Consider the following 16,451-nt stretch of genomic DNA (forward strand, 5'->3'; position numbering starts at 1 on the left):
GAGCGTATGCGCTGTCCAGGCTCTTGTCTGCAAGCTAGGGAATAACCGGTATGTATAGTTAGCTAATTGCGAACGTTTTAGTTTTAAATATTAGCCCTCAGGTCGAAATGGATGCTCTCCTCTCCCTGCTCTTCTCCTCAGAGGAAGAGGAGCTGTACATGTTGGACCGCATGGCTTACTTCATGTTTTTAATGGCAGCCTGCACTTTTATTACTTTGCTGTTTGAAAATGTTCCTTACGGGCGGTATGCTACAAGCAAGTATGGATTTCCAGTTAACGCCAGGTTCGCCTGGTTCGTCCAGGAGCTGCCAGCCTTACTGCTCCCTATGTGTCTGCTACTCTGGACATCTTCTTCCAAGACGTCTTTACTACCTAATCAGCTCCTCATTGCCATGTATTTCCTTCACTATGTCCAGAGGTAAGCAACCGTGGGCAGTCACGTTTATTTATTTATACAGTGTTATAAGCAGGCTTGCGCAAGGAGCAGTGCTTAAGTACCCCTTCAACTGGGCAAAGAAACGCCTGATTGATTATGCAACTCAGATACAGGAGATGTCAAAATGTGCACAGATGAATACATTTCAGTATAAACATGCCATTACTCAAAATAATGTGTTCTTGTTGTGTTTTTTCTTCTTCTTCTGCAGAGCCTGCATTTATCCATTTTTAATCAGAGGAGGGAAACCGACACCGTTCGCTTCATTCGCTCTGGCCTTTGTGTTCTGCTGCTATAATGGCTTCATGCAGATCAGGTACCTGAGCCATTATGCTGAGTACCCAGCATACTGGGTTACACATCCATGCTTCCTCATTGGTAGGTGTCCTGTTCCCTGACTGTTTGCAACAGGAATGTGAATTATTTTGTTGTGTGCAGAAGTTAAAATGTTGTACTGAGTGTAATTAGTATTTTATAAGTGTACATAGGGATGGGAATTGATAAGAATTGAGCTAATATCCATATCACTTATCAATTCCATCCCTTATTCATTCTCTTACCGATTCTCACTGGATCTTCCTTGAGAATCACCCCCATCGCTAAGCAGCATATCAAAGACATTAAAGTCATGCAAATTAATTGCATGTTGTCTGGTCAAATGTTTGTCCATGTTGGAGGTATTTCCCCCTCTTTGTTGTGATCAGTGTTGGGGTCGTTACTCTAAAAAAATAATTATCACACATATTACAAATAAAACATTTATTAAAAGTAATGCAGTACGTTGATTAATTACTCCCAGGATTCAGTAATTTGTCTGAAGCAGAATCAGAATACTTTATTAATCCCCAAGGAAAATTCTGTATTTAAGTTAAAAGTAAAGGACATAGAAATAAATAAGAAAAAAAGTTAAACTAAAGAGAAAAGACAGGAGCAACTATAACAGGCTGCATGCATGGTTGACGCATGCGCACTCAAGATGATTTGTTATCCTACTTGTTACATTACTTTCATGTTACTCTGTAAAATGACCCGTAACACATTGTTTCATAATTACCATTTAACAATATAAACCTGTAAGCTATAGTTTCACATACCGACAAAAACCCCTGTCCTAATGACAGGGGTTTTTGTCCTTGGTATTGCACAAAACAAAGATAAAAACCAACACAGCGACTTCAAAGCGATCTCCACTGTGATTTTACTGTAGAAACAGCGACTGCAGCCTGACTGCTCATCAATTTGTTACCGGTTGAAGTTCAAGGTCTGGTTGATGGGCTGGCGTCGGCATTCACTCAGCTTTCACTGTGGTTCTTGGCTAGCCAAGCGTCCTGGATGTAGTTTCCACTTTACAATTGCACTCTCATCCTCTTGTGCAATTAAAAAATAACCACGCTGTAGACTGCATCAGTTGGATTACATAGTATCAGTTTTAAGTAGGGGAAGGTGAGGCTCTGCTGATTGCATAGTCCTCTACATGCACTGTGCTGTGCTGAAAACTGTCCAGCAGAGCATCTGCTGGACAGTTTTCAAAAACCCATATAAAGCAACATATACACATGTGGCAGTATATCTGGGATAAGTCCAGCCATGTATCTATCCACCCATTTTCTGCTGCTTATCCGGGTCATGGAGGCAGCAGCCTAAGCAGACGAGCTAAGACCTGACTCACCCCTTCCTCCAGCTCATCTGGGAAGACTGGAGGCATTACTGAGCCAAAAAAAAATATCTGTGTTATCTAGTAGAATGGTTACGAGCTGTTCTGTTTCGGTATACACTGGAAGCCCAGATGTTCTTGTTTTACATGTTGAATGCCCATGTGGGCATTCTATGTGATCTGTGGGTATCAGGTGATTCGTCCACATGTATTTGAGTTTTTCTAAGTGAGTGAGAAAGATGTTATGTATAGTTGTTGGTGTTTGTACACACATAAAGGTTTTTGAAAGGTAGAATTATCAGATTTGTCAGTGGGGTGGCTGCATGCCAAATAACCCCAGGTTCAGTCATCAACTCATCAACGAGACTCAGAGATACAAGGTTACAAAGGTGCACTTTGCCCACAACAAAGTGACCTGTTGTGGGCACTTTGCCCTCTTTCTGTCTGAGAACCACAGCCGGAGTGTGAGCTATTTTTGAAAAGTCAGGAAATGATAGATGTGGGTGGATATTTGGAGAGCTGTACCTCACAGATGACAGTGATTACACAGTTTAATACGTTCGCCAATTTGTGCACATTGTCTAAAGCATCATGTATGTATGTATTTTATTTATAACAACAGTTTCTCAACGCAGTTTTTCTTTTAAAACCTTCCCTTTTGTCCTGTTACAACTGGGAAAATATCGAGTCTGTATGTGACCCTAAGTTGGATTAGCAGGAAAACTTAAAATATGATATTTTAAGGTTGCTTTCGGAAGGAAACCAGGAGTATTCATCAAAATGTGGAAATGCTAAAAGAAAAAGAAACGCAAAGGTTTGCTCTCTGGCTTTTTGTCAGTACAGTCACTTGCTGAAACAGCTTTTGCTTTTGTCTCCAGGCTCAGTACTGTGGTTCGTCGGCTGGTTTATAAATGTACAATCTGACCACATCCTTAGGAACCTGAGAAAGCCCGGAGAGACTGGTTACAAGGTTCCCAAAGGTAAGAGCTTCAGTCAGACTCTGACATTTTATTTAGACTTGGGATTTTAAACTCATTTTAATCTCCAGTGGGTCAAACCAGTGAAACTCTTTCTGTCAGCGTAAAGGAGTTTAGGTACACATTTTGTCCCTGAGATAACTTCATAGGAAAAAGTGGTGTCGTTTCAAGGTTGTCTCAGTTCTTCTATCTGTTCTAGAAATGCTGCTGTGTTGAAGAAATAATCTGTCAGCACTACTCAAGCTCAGTTTAAGCTGTAAGACATAAATGTTTAAAATTACATAAAGTTTGTCACCCAGACTGTCCTGTAATTGTACAGCAGAAAGTTTTGTTAATTCGCAATAAAATAGCCTTTTAAAAATTGTGGACTTGTTGTTAAAAAACAACCAAAAAAGTGTAGCGTCTGTGTTGAGGGGGAGAAAAAAAATGAAAATACAGTTCAAAATGTGTGCACTCCTTCATATTGTCCAAAACTGTCCATTGGGCCTAATTGGAGTCTGTGCCGGGCTGATTCTGGGCCCCAGGCCTAATGTTTGACACCTTTGATTTAGACTATTTAATTTTCTGTTCAGAAATAAATTCAACAGCAGGTGTCCAGTAATTAAGGATAAATCATTTCTGTAAGTGTAGTCTTAAGTTTTTGCATACTCAGCCTAAAGTAAGCAATGCAACATTTTTGTTAGTAATTTGATCATTAAACGACGAAAGAAAACAATATATAATGAAATCATTTCATTAGGTTTTCATTGTACTCTGTAAAGTAAGCTATAAAGAATGGGGCAATGTAATTTCTCTCAGTCCTGGGCGAACTGTACATCGATTGTGCTGGTAAACTTTATTTATTTATTTATTTATTTATTTATTTATTTAAGAGCTTAACTCAGAACACTGTCACACCAAGTTTACCTTTTATACGTTGTGTATGCATGTAAAAACTGGCATATGCATACAGAATGTAGAGGGGGAAACTGATCAAATCGATTACGTATTTGTGAAACATAGTTTCAGGCAGAGGAGTAACTGAGGGGCCATGCTAAGATTAGTATAAAATAAATAAGCATGGTTTCCAATAAAGCTATTCTAGCAAATTCCAAAAATAAAAGTATACAGCTTGAAATAAGCATAAAATACTTTCATGAAATTCTGAGACAGGGCCTTCTTCAATTTTAGGATACAGTCCTTCCTTGTAAACGGTGCCGTTTTTACATTGTGGCGCTACTTATTCTTAGGTTTAGACTCTGAATGTTTTTGTTGCAGCACACGTGATGAGTGAGAAGGAAGTCACAAAACCTGCAATCACATAATGGCCCTCGACGCTGCGGTCTCTGTGTGCTAGATGCTAATTTTCCAGTGTGGTCTCATGATTATACAGATCACACTAAGCAGAATCACAGGTTGTCACTAGCTGTCTTTGCCTGGGCCTCTGTGAGCCCTTACATTACTGTATAAACAGCTCTTGCTGCACATCCTCTAATACGGTCCAACTTGTAGGACTTTTAGTGTGTTTGCTTTCACTGACACAAACATGGAAATCTTTTAAACCACACAGAGTTGACAGTAATTGTTAGACAGTTAGCCAGGCGTACAGTGGAAGATGTGTGTAAATGTGAAACCCTCACTTATTCAGTATTCAGGCTGTGTACATAATTCATCTTTATGAAGTGTTCATGTTATTTGAGACTAATGTGCTTTCAGATTGATGTATTTATAGTATTTGTTTACATTTTTAACATTGGAGTGTTTTAAGCACAGAAGGGTCAGTTGACAACACTACAAAAGCAAAACAAAAAATCACATTTCACATGGGATTTCTGAAACAAGCTGTTGGTGTTTTCACTTATTACTTTCAAGTCTCATTGAATATAACATGTTCATTTTGTAAACCACTGCCCCAGTTGGTTAGAAGGGAGGCTTAAATGCAGAGCATGCCTCAGGCTGGGTCAACCATGTGACTGAAAAGTCCGTAATGTAAGAACATATGATGACCTTTGGTTTCTCAGTCAGAGTTGCCTCTTGATCTGTGACAGACCAAGTTGCCAACAGCCAAATTATTCTGCACGGCTCTTCACTAACCACGATAAAGAGGCTGCAAAGGAGAAAACTGTTCACTTGTCATTCTGCAGCTTTTTGCCATTCACTCTGCAGCCCGTCACCTCCCTCAGCTCCTCAGGCCCGATTCAGCTACTCTGATCTAGGGCTGCTCGATTATGGCAAAAATGATAATCACGATTATTTTTACTGAAATTGAGATCTCGATTATTTGACGATATTTATTTAACCCTTTAAGACCTACTATAGAACCAAGTCCGCCAGAGCTTATATTATTTTTTTACATGTTGTAGTGCCATTTGTGGGAGCATTTCAAGTTGCTATACAACTGTTATAGCCCATAAACGGGCGATCGTGGCTTAAGAGTTGGGAGTTCGCCTTGTAATCGGAAGGTTGCCGGTTCGAGCCCCGGCTTGGACAGTCTCGGTCGTTGTGTCCTTGGGCAAGACACTTCACCCGTTGCCTACTGGTGGTGGTCAGAGGGCCCGGTGGCGCCAGTGTCCGGCAGCCTCGCCTCTGTCAGTGCGCCCCAGGGTGGCTGTGGCTACAATGTAGCTTGCCATCACCAGTGTGTGAATGTGTGTGTGAATGGGTGGATGACTGGATATGTAAAGCGCTTTGGGGTCCTTAGGGACTAGAAAAGCGCTATATAAATACAGGCCATTTACCATTTACCATATTTTAATAATATGTATGCATTAAGTCCATAGTAACTACATTAATTGCAAAAAAGTGCAATAAACTACAAAAAAATTGAAAATCGTTTTTGTTTTTTTTACATATATTTCTACTTGGAGAAATTTAAGAGGTTTATCCCTCAAAACTTTAAATACAAAAAAGTTGCAAAAAATAGTTTACAACAACAGGAAATTTATTTTGAGTGTCTTCATAGTTTTATTTTGGAGATACACCAATTTTTATTGCAGGAAAAACGAAAAAACAATCCTATGATGCAAATTTGCAAAGAAAACAGCAGGTGCATCAAAATAAACTATTTCCAGCAGTGCAACTCGAGTTCTAAGCATCCCAGCAACTATTCAGAAAAGTCAAACATGACCAGTATAGGCTTTTAAGGCCTACAAGTAAAAAACTACATTTCCGCGAAAATGATGTCAGTTCCGGTTTCAGCCAGGAAATGGCGGACATGTGATAGTTCGCGCTGACATCTGTTTCAATGTGGGAAGTGTTACGAACAGCTGATCGGATCGGCAAAGCGTGTTTCTGGAATATTATGTTTTTGTTCCTGCAAGCGCTTTTTATGCAATTTTTGTAAAGCTTTATGTGGAAGGAAACCGTGACCGAGGACAAGCTGATGGCATAAGATGTAAGTACAACTCCTCCGGTTTCATATGCAAAATAAATTATTGCGCTAGCTTACACGGTCCAGGTTCTACAGGGATTTAAAAATAGTTACACAAAACGGAGCGTGCTGCTCTGACCGGCTTTAAAGGGTTAACAATGACAATGTATTGAATAATGACTTTAAAAAAATAATATAAAATAGTGTGCAACACCACTGAAGTTTTTTTTTTTTTACCTCTCTTTTCAACCAACGGCAGTCACTCTCCTCTCCAAATAACTTCTGCTTAGCTTTCCGAGCTTCCCTCGGGTCCTCTTAATCAGCGGTCTCCAACCTTTTTTGCGCCACGGACGGTTTATGCCCGACAATATTTTCACGGACCGGCCTTTAAGGTGTCGCGGATAAATGAGGGAGGGGCTAATAATCGGCTCAGTCATTTTTAATGATCGTTGAAAGCCCAGATCGTAATCGTGATTAAAATTTGATTAATTGAGCAGCCCTACTCTGATCTGGACTTCACTCTTTACTTTCTACAGCAGGGGTCGGCAACCTTTCTGATGGCAAGTGCCATTTAAAATTTCCTCAGAGGTCAGTGTGCCATCCATATGATTGCATTAGCAATAAATTGAATAACGCTCTATATGAACAGTTACACACTATATAGAGCCACTTTATAGGATTATATTTGTTCGTAGATGTTGGCAGCTGTCAGCGAATAGTTCTCAGCTATTTTGAAACAAAAAAAGACTTTTTATCCATAACAGCAAATGAACTGAACAACAGAAAATACAAATGCTATTTATGGTCTCCTCACAACAATGATAAGAAAAATAAACTGGGCCAATATGGCATGTTTGTTAATACAGAGTCACACATGTTAATGTGATCTCTGGTCTCCCACTCAGAGACTCGGGTCTCCGAGGGTCCAGCATTCAGACCTGAGGACTCTCTTCATGTGAGAGAAAATCTGCTCACACAGATATGTAGAGCCAAATACTGTCAATAAGGCCTCTGCAATGTTCTGAGGACAGTTAAACTTGTCAGATAGTGACGTCCAGCAGGTGAAAATCCAGCTCCATGAACACACACAGCTGTGGATTCCAGCTGCTTCGATGTTGCATTAACTGGCATTAACTCAGTTAATGCGAGACAAATCCAGCTGCTCATTAAAGATTTCTGGTTTGATCAGAAAATAAAACATTGGTCCAAACATCTGAAAGTCCCAAAATGCATTGTGTCTCGAGTCTATGTATGTATCAGAGTATTTCCGTGGTGCTGATGCTGTGCTGAGCGGAAAGCTCCAGAAACCTTTGAAGTGTCGGAATGTGGAAAGCCAACAGCGTCCCTCTCACCAGTAGGCTAAGTTATTTTTAGCCAATTACAAGTTGAATCTGGTAGTTGGGTTTTTAGCTAAGATACCGTCATTAAGAAGAGGCACAACTAATGTGTCTATGCGAGCTAATTTGCGATGTGCACTGGTGGCACGACCATTTATTTTTTTTGATGCACCTTCTCAGATTAACTCACTGCGTGTCGTGCCCAGGGCTGGACTGGGACAAAAAATTGACCCGGGCATTTTGACTAGAGACCGGCCCCCCAGGTATTAAAGCCATAAAGCCTTTGAATGAAAACAAACGCTGTTGTGACAGTGATGTACAGTCTTGTTGGTATATGTATGATTTCTATACATTTTACATCAGATAAAAACTTTCATTGTAAGCTTCAGATAATTTAATAACAGCCAGACATTTTAAATGAGAATAAGAAAGTATTTCTTTGTGCCCCCCTTTCCCTGTTAATGCCCTACCTGCCCTCCTGGCAAAACTTTGCTAGACCTGCCCCTGTACAGTTACCAGCTGTCAGCTACATAGAAAAGGATCCTGGTGTTATTTGTCTCTCAGAAACAGTTCATAACTTCCCTTCAACTCATCCATGTCACCTAAAAGGTAAACCTGTTTCTCCATCACCTGTTCAGCTCTGATGATTCAGTAAGGACATCTCCTGGTTTCATCTTCATGTTTCCCTCTCACCAGATAACCAAACCATATCATGACCAGCAGCTTTACAGCTGTGGCTCCAGCAAACATCAGCTGATACTAGAAGTTAATATTAAATAAATTCTAACAACAGCTGATCAAGCTTAAACGTGCTGCTGTTGTTTAGCGCGACATCCACTGGTTTCCTCTTTCTGGCGCAAAGTGGGCGATAAACAAACAAGAGAGACGATCAGCTGATCATTGATCAGTTTCATGATTGAAGTAGAAACAGGAGAGAGAGGGGGGAGAATGAGAGAAGAAGAGGCAGCTGTGCAGCAAAGACAGAATAAATCCAGCTTTGTGTCTTTTTCCATCCTAGACATCTCAGCTCAACACGAAACACGTAATAATGTCTCTGAATACGGGATGATTCCGTTTGTACGGGGCGGGTGGCAACTCTACTAGCTGACCTTATGGATAAAATAAAGTTCACTATCAGTAACATCATAGCACCACCCAGCTGTATAGAAACTCCGTCATGCTAGTTAGCACGCAGTACGAGTTATTGTAACTGACTGTAAAAAGTCAGCATAACGAAAATAAACTCCACCTAAACTTGGTTTATATCTGACCCAGATAGACTGCAGGTCGTAACTTCTTACCTGAAGTTCAGTTCACCTGACACTCGGACTGGCGGCCGCCTCGGGTCTCTCCTCCTCCTGTCTCCCCTCTCCCTCATCCACCTGCTGGCCTCCACCACTTGTTAATTTTACTGAATCTGCGGAAGCTCCGCCATAGCCACCACCAAACAACTGAGTTATTTTTACACACCGACCAGTATCTAGCCAATCCACCACCTTTCATTGTTTATACCGTTCCAAAAAAAAAAAATCATCGGCCCACCGAGCAAATGTCTGGTATGCCCGTCCAGCTATGGTGCCATCAGTTAACCCTGCCTAGGGTTGCCGACCCCTGTTCTACAGACTCGACTCTGTTTAGTTCAGCTATGGTTCACTTGCTGCTCTACACAGGCAGCAACTCGTCTAATTCTCCACACATCTGTTATCCAACACCCTGGATCAGAATTCCATCCCAGATCCATTCAATCCCTGTGATAATTACTAATCTTTTATCTAACGACAGTGCCTTATATATTGAGCTATCTAGCTAGATCTGGGTCATGCTATACAGCCTTCATGTTGTTAGGCAGTCAGGACTGCAGCATTTAACACTGAGTGTCAAAATGATGGTTGGTGGTTCTCTGTACAAATGGTCGATAAATGTTTTGTTTGTTTCGGTGTTTTTGGGAGGGGAATGCAACACATCAACGTTCTCTGATGAGTAAACCCATTTTAGGAAGAGTTTGCTGTGCAGCCCGCCCCAGCTTGGCTAAAACAGACCTAACAACTGAAACATGAGTGGATTTATGGTTTGGTTTTGGTTTTTTTAAGTGTGTGTGTGACCTTGTACTGCATTTAACTGGCTGAGCACTGTATAAGATGTGACATGTAAGGAGGGGGTTGGGTAAACAAGGCATTGGTTCACGTCCAAATTCCTTTTGCAAAACAGGCTGTACGGTGGGTACATGGAATCAAACTGTTTTCTCTGAAAAATCCAAACCATAAGTTGGCTTCTACCTCTGTTAAATAAATCTGTAATCATAACGGGTTCACAAAGTGAGCGGCTCCCCTGACTGGGAGCGTAGTCACAACAAAAGCACCTTGAGCCTGAACTTGCACTGAACCTGTTGAAACAATCCTTCCCTGAACCTTAAAGAAAATAGAGCAGAGAAGGCGAGGTGTGAGGAAGCTGTGAGCTTTGTTGCTCCAGATCAGCCTACAGGCACGTCTGGAATCCCCTCAGCCAAGAATCTGCTATTTTCACATAAAGGGTAGCAGCACTGCTGAGCACATAGCCTGCAGTCGCATACTGAGTGCTCAGCCATGTATGTGTGGTATGAAGCCAGCTCTGTGAATGCCCTTTGCATTTTGTAACTGCATGTTGCCTCCAAATAAGATTCACAGGCAGTGGAAATGTCACCACTTCTTCAGCTTAGTATCAAATTGTATTCTGCAAAAAGTCACTGGATTTTATTTCCCTCAACATTAAAATGTTTGGGTTATTTTTGCATCAGTGAGCACATCAAAGGAGAAACCCACCTGCTCTAATGTCGCTGTCTTCCACCCACAGGCGGCATGTTCGAGTACGTGTCTGGGGCCAACTTCTTGGGCGAGATAACAGAGTGGGCTGGCTTCACTCTGGCTGGTCACTCTGTTCACAGTGCAGCCTTCGCCATCTTTACCGCAGTGGTCCTCGCTAGCAGAGCTGTGGCCCACCACAAGTAAGAACAAAAACAGGCAGCGTTCTCACACTCGGAGCAATTTTCCTGGAGTGTGCACACTGTACATTTTAAACAAAATTCAGAATTAACACAGGAAAATTTCTTGTTCCTTTGTTCTTGCTCTGCAGATGGTACCTTGCCAAGTTTGAGGACTACCCTAAAAGCAGGAAGGTGTTGATTCCCTTTCTGTTCTAGAAAGCTGGACACCTCGAAAGGTAATGTGTTCTCCTGCAATGGCGAAGAACATTCCTGTGATCATTTGCCTAATTTAGAAATTCTCTAATGTAGCAACAAACCTTGAACACAGCTTATTTTTTTTCCACTGAAAACAAGCGCACTCTTGGTGTGAAGAAGCAATTGTTAAAAGTCACCATCTCAGAAAGGTTTTTATCATTTGTTACGTTGGTAATAACATCACAAAGCACCAAGGAACCTCAACAAGCATGGACTGAATGTGCTGGAGGTGTTGCGTTTGCAGGAGAGGCGGCATTCAGCTCTCCTCCAGAGGAAATAAAGGTTGTGAATGGAGTAGCTCCATGGTAATATACGGGATTTATGACAGTCTACATCAGCAGTAAACAGCTTTAAGACTCTCCTCCTGCTCTGCATATTCTCCCAGTTGGAACATAAAGTTGGAAATGCAAAGCAGACATTTAAAATGGTCATTTTATCCTCAAGATTCAGCTGTTGCAAATCTTTTTAATGTCGATTCACATCAAATAGACGAGTTCTGAATCACGTAGAACGTGTTTTCTACTGGATTTTGCTCTGGGTGTCATCTACTGACCTCGTCATCTCAAAGTCCTGAAAGAGAAGCAACTTTGTGAATGTAACTGCATATCTGGACTCAAAAAAAGACTGGTCTGCAAAATTAGAATAGGAATGAAACATTATATATTAAACAAAAGTGGGAATCTGAATTATGTCAGAGGATGACTGGCGATCCGTTTGTCTCTCATAGCATAATTCCACCAGCTCTAGACGATGGAGAGAATATGGCTGGAAAAATGTGATTAGGTTCTTTATTACACCTTATATCAAAAGCAAGCAGCTGAAAACACCCCAACAATGCTGGAGATTATGTGGAGACTGGGACGCCAATCATTCTCATGTGTTTTGGAAGTGTAAAAATAGCAAACCTTACTGGGAAAGCATGTCATGTGAGGCACGAGTATTGTATTTTGGAATATGGGAAAATGTAAGAAAGGAGGACCATTACTTGTTTAAAATTATGTTGTTGTCAAGCAAAAAGATAATAACAAAAAACTGGCTGAAAAGTGACCCTTTAAAATTGGAAGAATGGACTGATGTAATTGAGGATAGATATAGATAGATCTCTAGAGATAGAGATGACCTACACTTTGAGACTGAAATCTGATAAACTGTGGACAAAATGGATAGCCTATAAGACTCACTCAACCCCATAAGGCAGGGACCTCTCCTCTGAGGGTTTTTTTTTTTTTTTTTTTTTTTTTTCCTCTTCTTAATTCAAACAGCTTTTGGTTCTTGGTCCTTTGAGGCATAGGCGGACGGCCAGACCCTGAGAGAATGGGGTCCTGCTAATACCCGCTCCGGGTTCAAATATGTTATGATTGTGAATGGAACTGGACCTGTCGGGGAGAGGACCAGACTTCGGGCCCTGTCTGGCAGCCTTCATATGGATGTAAGAGTCTGGGTGGATGGTGTTTTTGGGACGGGATTGATAAGACAGTACTTCTCTATACATATGTGTATAATTATTCTTTGTTTTCTTCACCCCACAGATTAGGTGCGCTTTATTCCTTTTAGTTTGTTTCTTTTGTGTTCTTTTTTTCGTATTTTTTGTTTGCATGTACTACAAAGTTGGAAAAATGTACAAAGTAAAAAAAAAAAAAAAAAAAAGACTGAGACTTGCATCAGGCCTGTCCCCCACTCATGGACTGCGGGGACAGAGAATGAAGATCAAGCACAGGCGTCAATAAGTCACCCATGCCTGAAATTAGAAAATAAGAGTTGCCCCAAAACATGCCCCATGCTGGGAGTTTCTCAGAGAGATGGTGAAGAAGTGGAGAAGAAATTAGAGAAAAATATTGGCCTGGTGAAAGCAGGAGGACAACGCGTGCTGAATGAATAAAGCTGTGCGAGATGTGTTTTTGAAGGGACGGAGAAAAACTGGAAGTAAAGACAGGAACAGGAAATATTGGACTTGTCTCTTTCGCTCCATTACGGTTTCATTTTTGTTACTGTGAGTCATAATCTTGTCAGTGTAAGTTAAGACTTTTCTTAAATCATGTCATGGTTTGTTGGTACTCAGGTGCCCTTTTTTTGGGTGGGTTTTAAAAATGACTTTTTATTCAAAAGAAGTGCAGTTATCTTTAAAGTTTGCTCACTCATTTTCTGATGAAGTCCTTTTCCTGTCACAACTGAGGTCATGTCTTTAGGAATTTGATAAAGGGATTTTTACACTTTGTCACCAATAAATACTTTGACTGCTGCGTCTGAGTGTGATGATAAATGATGGCTGCTTTGCAGAGAGACGTCCTTCGTGCCCCCACCTTCTCTCTCTTTTTTCCAGGGTGTTTTTTTTTTCTAGTTGTGCATCCTCTGTCTGGGCTCCTTGTAATTGCATCACTATATTACACAGACACTATTTACAACTGAGTGTGCCATTTGCCTGTAATACCATTCATCTTCATGCACTGTGTAATGGCTTGTTGGTCCCAAACTTAGACACACAGGCTCTGGATACAAGTAATATTTAATATACGCATGCTATATAATTTAATGTAACATGGAAAAGCAACAACTAAGCAGCATTAACAACCTTCAGCCTTTAAGACTGCTGCATGCGAACAAACACACGTCTGTGGTAGGAAAGTAAAATAACAAGCCACTGCTGCATGTTCTGCCCGTCTTGCAAGCCATAGACTGTATATAAAAGATGGACACCGCTTTCCGATGTGAAAAGTAAAGCCAGCCTGGAAATCTACTTTCAAGATTTATTGAAAACAATAAGATGTTCATTTTGTAAACTGTGGACCCAATAAGAGGGAAATAAGGATAAAGCATGAAATGTTTATGACTGGATCAACCTTGTGATTGACAAGTCACTATTGTCGCCTCTGTCAGTGCACCCCAGGGTGGCTGTGGCTACAATGTAGCTTGCCATCACCAGTGTGTGAATGGGTGGATGACTGAACGTGTAAAGCGCTATACAAATACAGGCCATTTATTGTATGAGTGGCCATTGGAAGCAACAGTGAAAATGACGAAGGGTTCAAAACAGTCAAGTCCAGTTGATAAGTTAGCGATCCACCCTCTTCTTCAAATATGGCCACTGCTGGCTATAAAAGGGGGAAAACCAACATGGCAACATGGAGTCCTAAGCCAGCCGGTAATGTGATAGCTGCTTTAGTTATTTATTTGTTTATTTATGGCTCCAGTCTTGCCTCCCATGGATAGGACTAGACTTTGTACAAAATATTATCTCAAAAAGTCTGAAATTAAAGGAAACATGAAGTCCTAGTCTTAGATTCCGTGTAAAATTTCTGTGTAACAGTGCAGGTGAACTTTATAATATATAAAGTTTCTGTTTTATGTCAAATTGTTTAACATTAACTTTAACAGAAATATTCAGTTTATTGTCATGCATGAAGAAAAACAGCGTACTTGGTGTTGCACTGATTTCTGCCCTGTCATAACTATCAGTATGATCTCTTGGTCTTCCTTTGTGTTTACTGAGGTCTTAAAATCCCTTGGTTATGATTTTGTAAATGGTGCAGGATCCCTCCTTTGCACCCAGAATGCAGGCGATGGACAGCAGTTTGAAGATGTTCTCTTTACCTGTAGATGGCGCATATTAACACACCTACACCTCCTAGGTTTAAACTCTTTTAACCCCCCCATCTTGCATTCAGGTGGTACAGTTTGGACTGTAGGTTCAGACCACAGACTGCATATAAAGTCGATGGCCCAGATTTGCAGTTTTGAACCTGCTCTGCGGTTAGATGATAATCAGTGGGTTCATTCTAATGATGTCCTTGTTATTACTGTACCTAACTGCACAGTGGGGGCAACGCACCACAGGCAATATGCTCACATGTAGAAACAGTGTAATGGCTGCCGACATTGTAAGCGCAGCTTCCCACTAATGTGGGTTAAATATCTGGAACATACTGCAGCCTCATTACTATTCAAGCCACATGCAGCCTCAGACAACTGCCTGCTTCCTTAATATTATCTCCTATTACTGTTCTGCCTGTGAGCATATTAGTGGCTTCTCCAGCTTCTCCTGTGTTGTTGTTTCTGTGCGTGTGTGTGTTCGTGTGCATCTTTTAGGTGTCTGTCAGCTACGGTCCAGTCGTCACCAATGTTGTAATCCCATAAAAGCTGACAATGAGGCAAACCAGCCTTGAAACGACACGCACGCTGAGACATAGTCGGTGTCGGCGCTCGGCTCGAGCTGAGTCCGTGACATGAGAGATGAGAGGAATAACCTATTCAGTGCACTTTGTCAGTGCCCGTGTTTCATGCAGTGTAAAATGGAAAAGATAGGAAGAAGAGATTGGCTTTCTGCAGGCGTACAGTGGGAGTAAGCATCTGTGTGTGTGCCCGAGTGTGTTTTATGGCGAGCTGCATATCCTAGCCGACACATAGTTTGCTCTAGGGGGGAGTTTCTTTGGCTATGTCACATGCTGCACGTGAGTAGCAGAGGTTGGGGGCAGGCATTATGCAAGATACTCTTTAAAAAGAAATACATACACATCCCAGAAGGTGCTGGTTATCCTGCCTGCCACTCCTTCACCGTAGTGTTTAATGGCTTGGGATTGCTGTTACCGGTGGGGCCTGGGCAGTACTGAGATACTGGGATGATGAACACCACCTGCTGTGCTTCACTTCAAAATGAACATTTGGAATCCAGGTCCGCAGTGTGCATCTGAAATAATAAACGGGGGAAAAGGAGGCCCTTTTAAGCTTAGACGGGGGGGGGGGGGGGGGACCATGTTACTGTGTTGTTGTACTTAGATCGTATGAAAAGCCTCTATGTCCTTATATACAGTCTGTGTTTGCACTGCAGTGTAGGCTTACTGCTGTGTGTATGTGAGCAGCATTTCAAGGGCCAGAGTTTGTGGCCTCGAGCAAGTGTTTGGGATGCCGACAGTCTCATGGCCTGATCTTCTTTTGAAGTAAATTATACTTTCCTTAAAAGTTACATGGTTCCAGTTTTTGTCTTTCAGAGGAAGCTGCGGATCCATAGCTAGATCACCCACGGAAAAGGTCAGGTATTCTGCAGGGCCAAATCTGTTAATGTCCCCGAACTCTAGTCTAATGAGTATATAACATATAAATTGGGGAAATCTATATATCTGATTTCTCTTTAATCCGTGAATATTTCAAGACATGCATTCGTGTCCAGGACGTTAATAGTCAATCATTTGTGCAACAATAAGCTTCTGTCCGGCCTCGTGTTGATGGGGATCCCCTCTGAACCCACCCATCCATTCCTCCACCCACTGGTGAAAGCGGGGAAGTTGAAACTGAGCGCACAAGGATCTGCGGACTGCCAGGCCCTGCTTTATTTAAAAAATAAAAAAAATAGAAAGACCCCAGGTCATTTTATTCATTATCGACGTTTACCGTGTACCTCATTTGTTGTCCAGTGAATTATTTATCAAATAAAAATTCTAATATTTATTCCCTGCAAATCATCAGTCTCCCGGCTGAGGAGCGATAAAGGAG

The 16,451-nt window shown here is 41.4% G+C and overlaps 1 protein-coding gene across 1 annotated transcript; it reads left to right on the top strand.

Annotated features, from left to right (window-relative positions):
* Nucleotides 1–13,209, top strand: srd5a1 (steroid-5-alpha-reductase, alpha polypeptide 1 (3-oxo-5 alpha-steroid delta 4-dehydrogenase alpha 1)). The gene is made up of 5 exons (XM_085396279.1): nt 1–418; nt 648–814; nt 2,969–3,070; nt 10,583–10,733; nt 10,862–13,209. Exons 1-5 carry the CDS (start codon nt 108–110, stop codon nt 10,926–10,928), a joined length of 798 nt encoding a protein of 265 aa, XP_085252405.1. The 5' UTR covers nt 1–107; the 3' UTR covers nt 10,929–13,209.
* The last annotated feature ends 3,242 nt before the right edge of the window (nt 13,210–16,451 follow it).

The sequence above is a fragment of the Rhamphochromis longiceps genome, linkage group LG22 (genome assembly GCF_057381845.1).
Source record: "Rhamphochromis longiceps isolate RC_006_pf linkage group LG22, R_longiceps_female_GT1.1, whole genome shotgun sequence".
In the NCBI taxonomy this organism is placed as follows: domain Eukaryota; kingdom Metazoa; phylum Chordata; class Actinopteri; order Cichliformes; family Cichlidae; genus Rhamphochromis; species Rhamphochromis longiceps.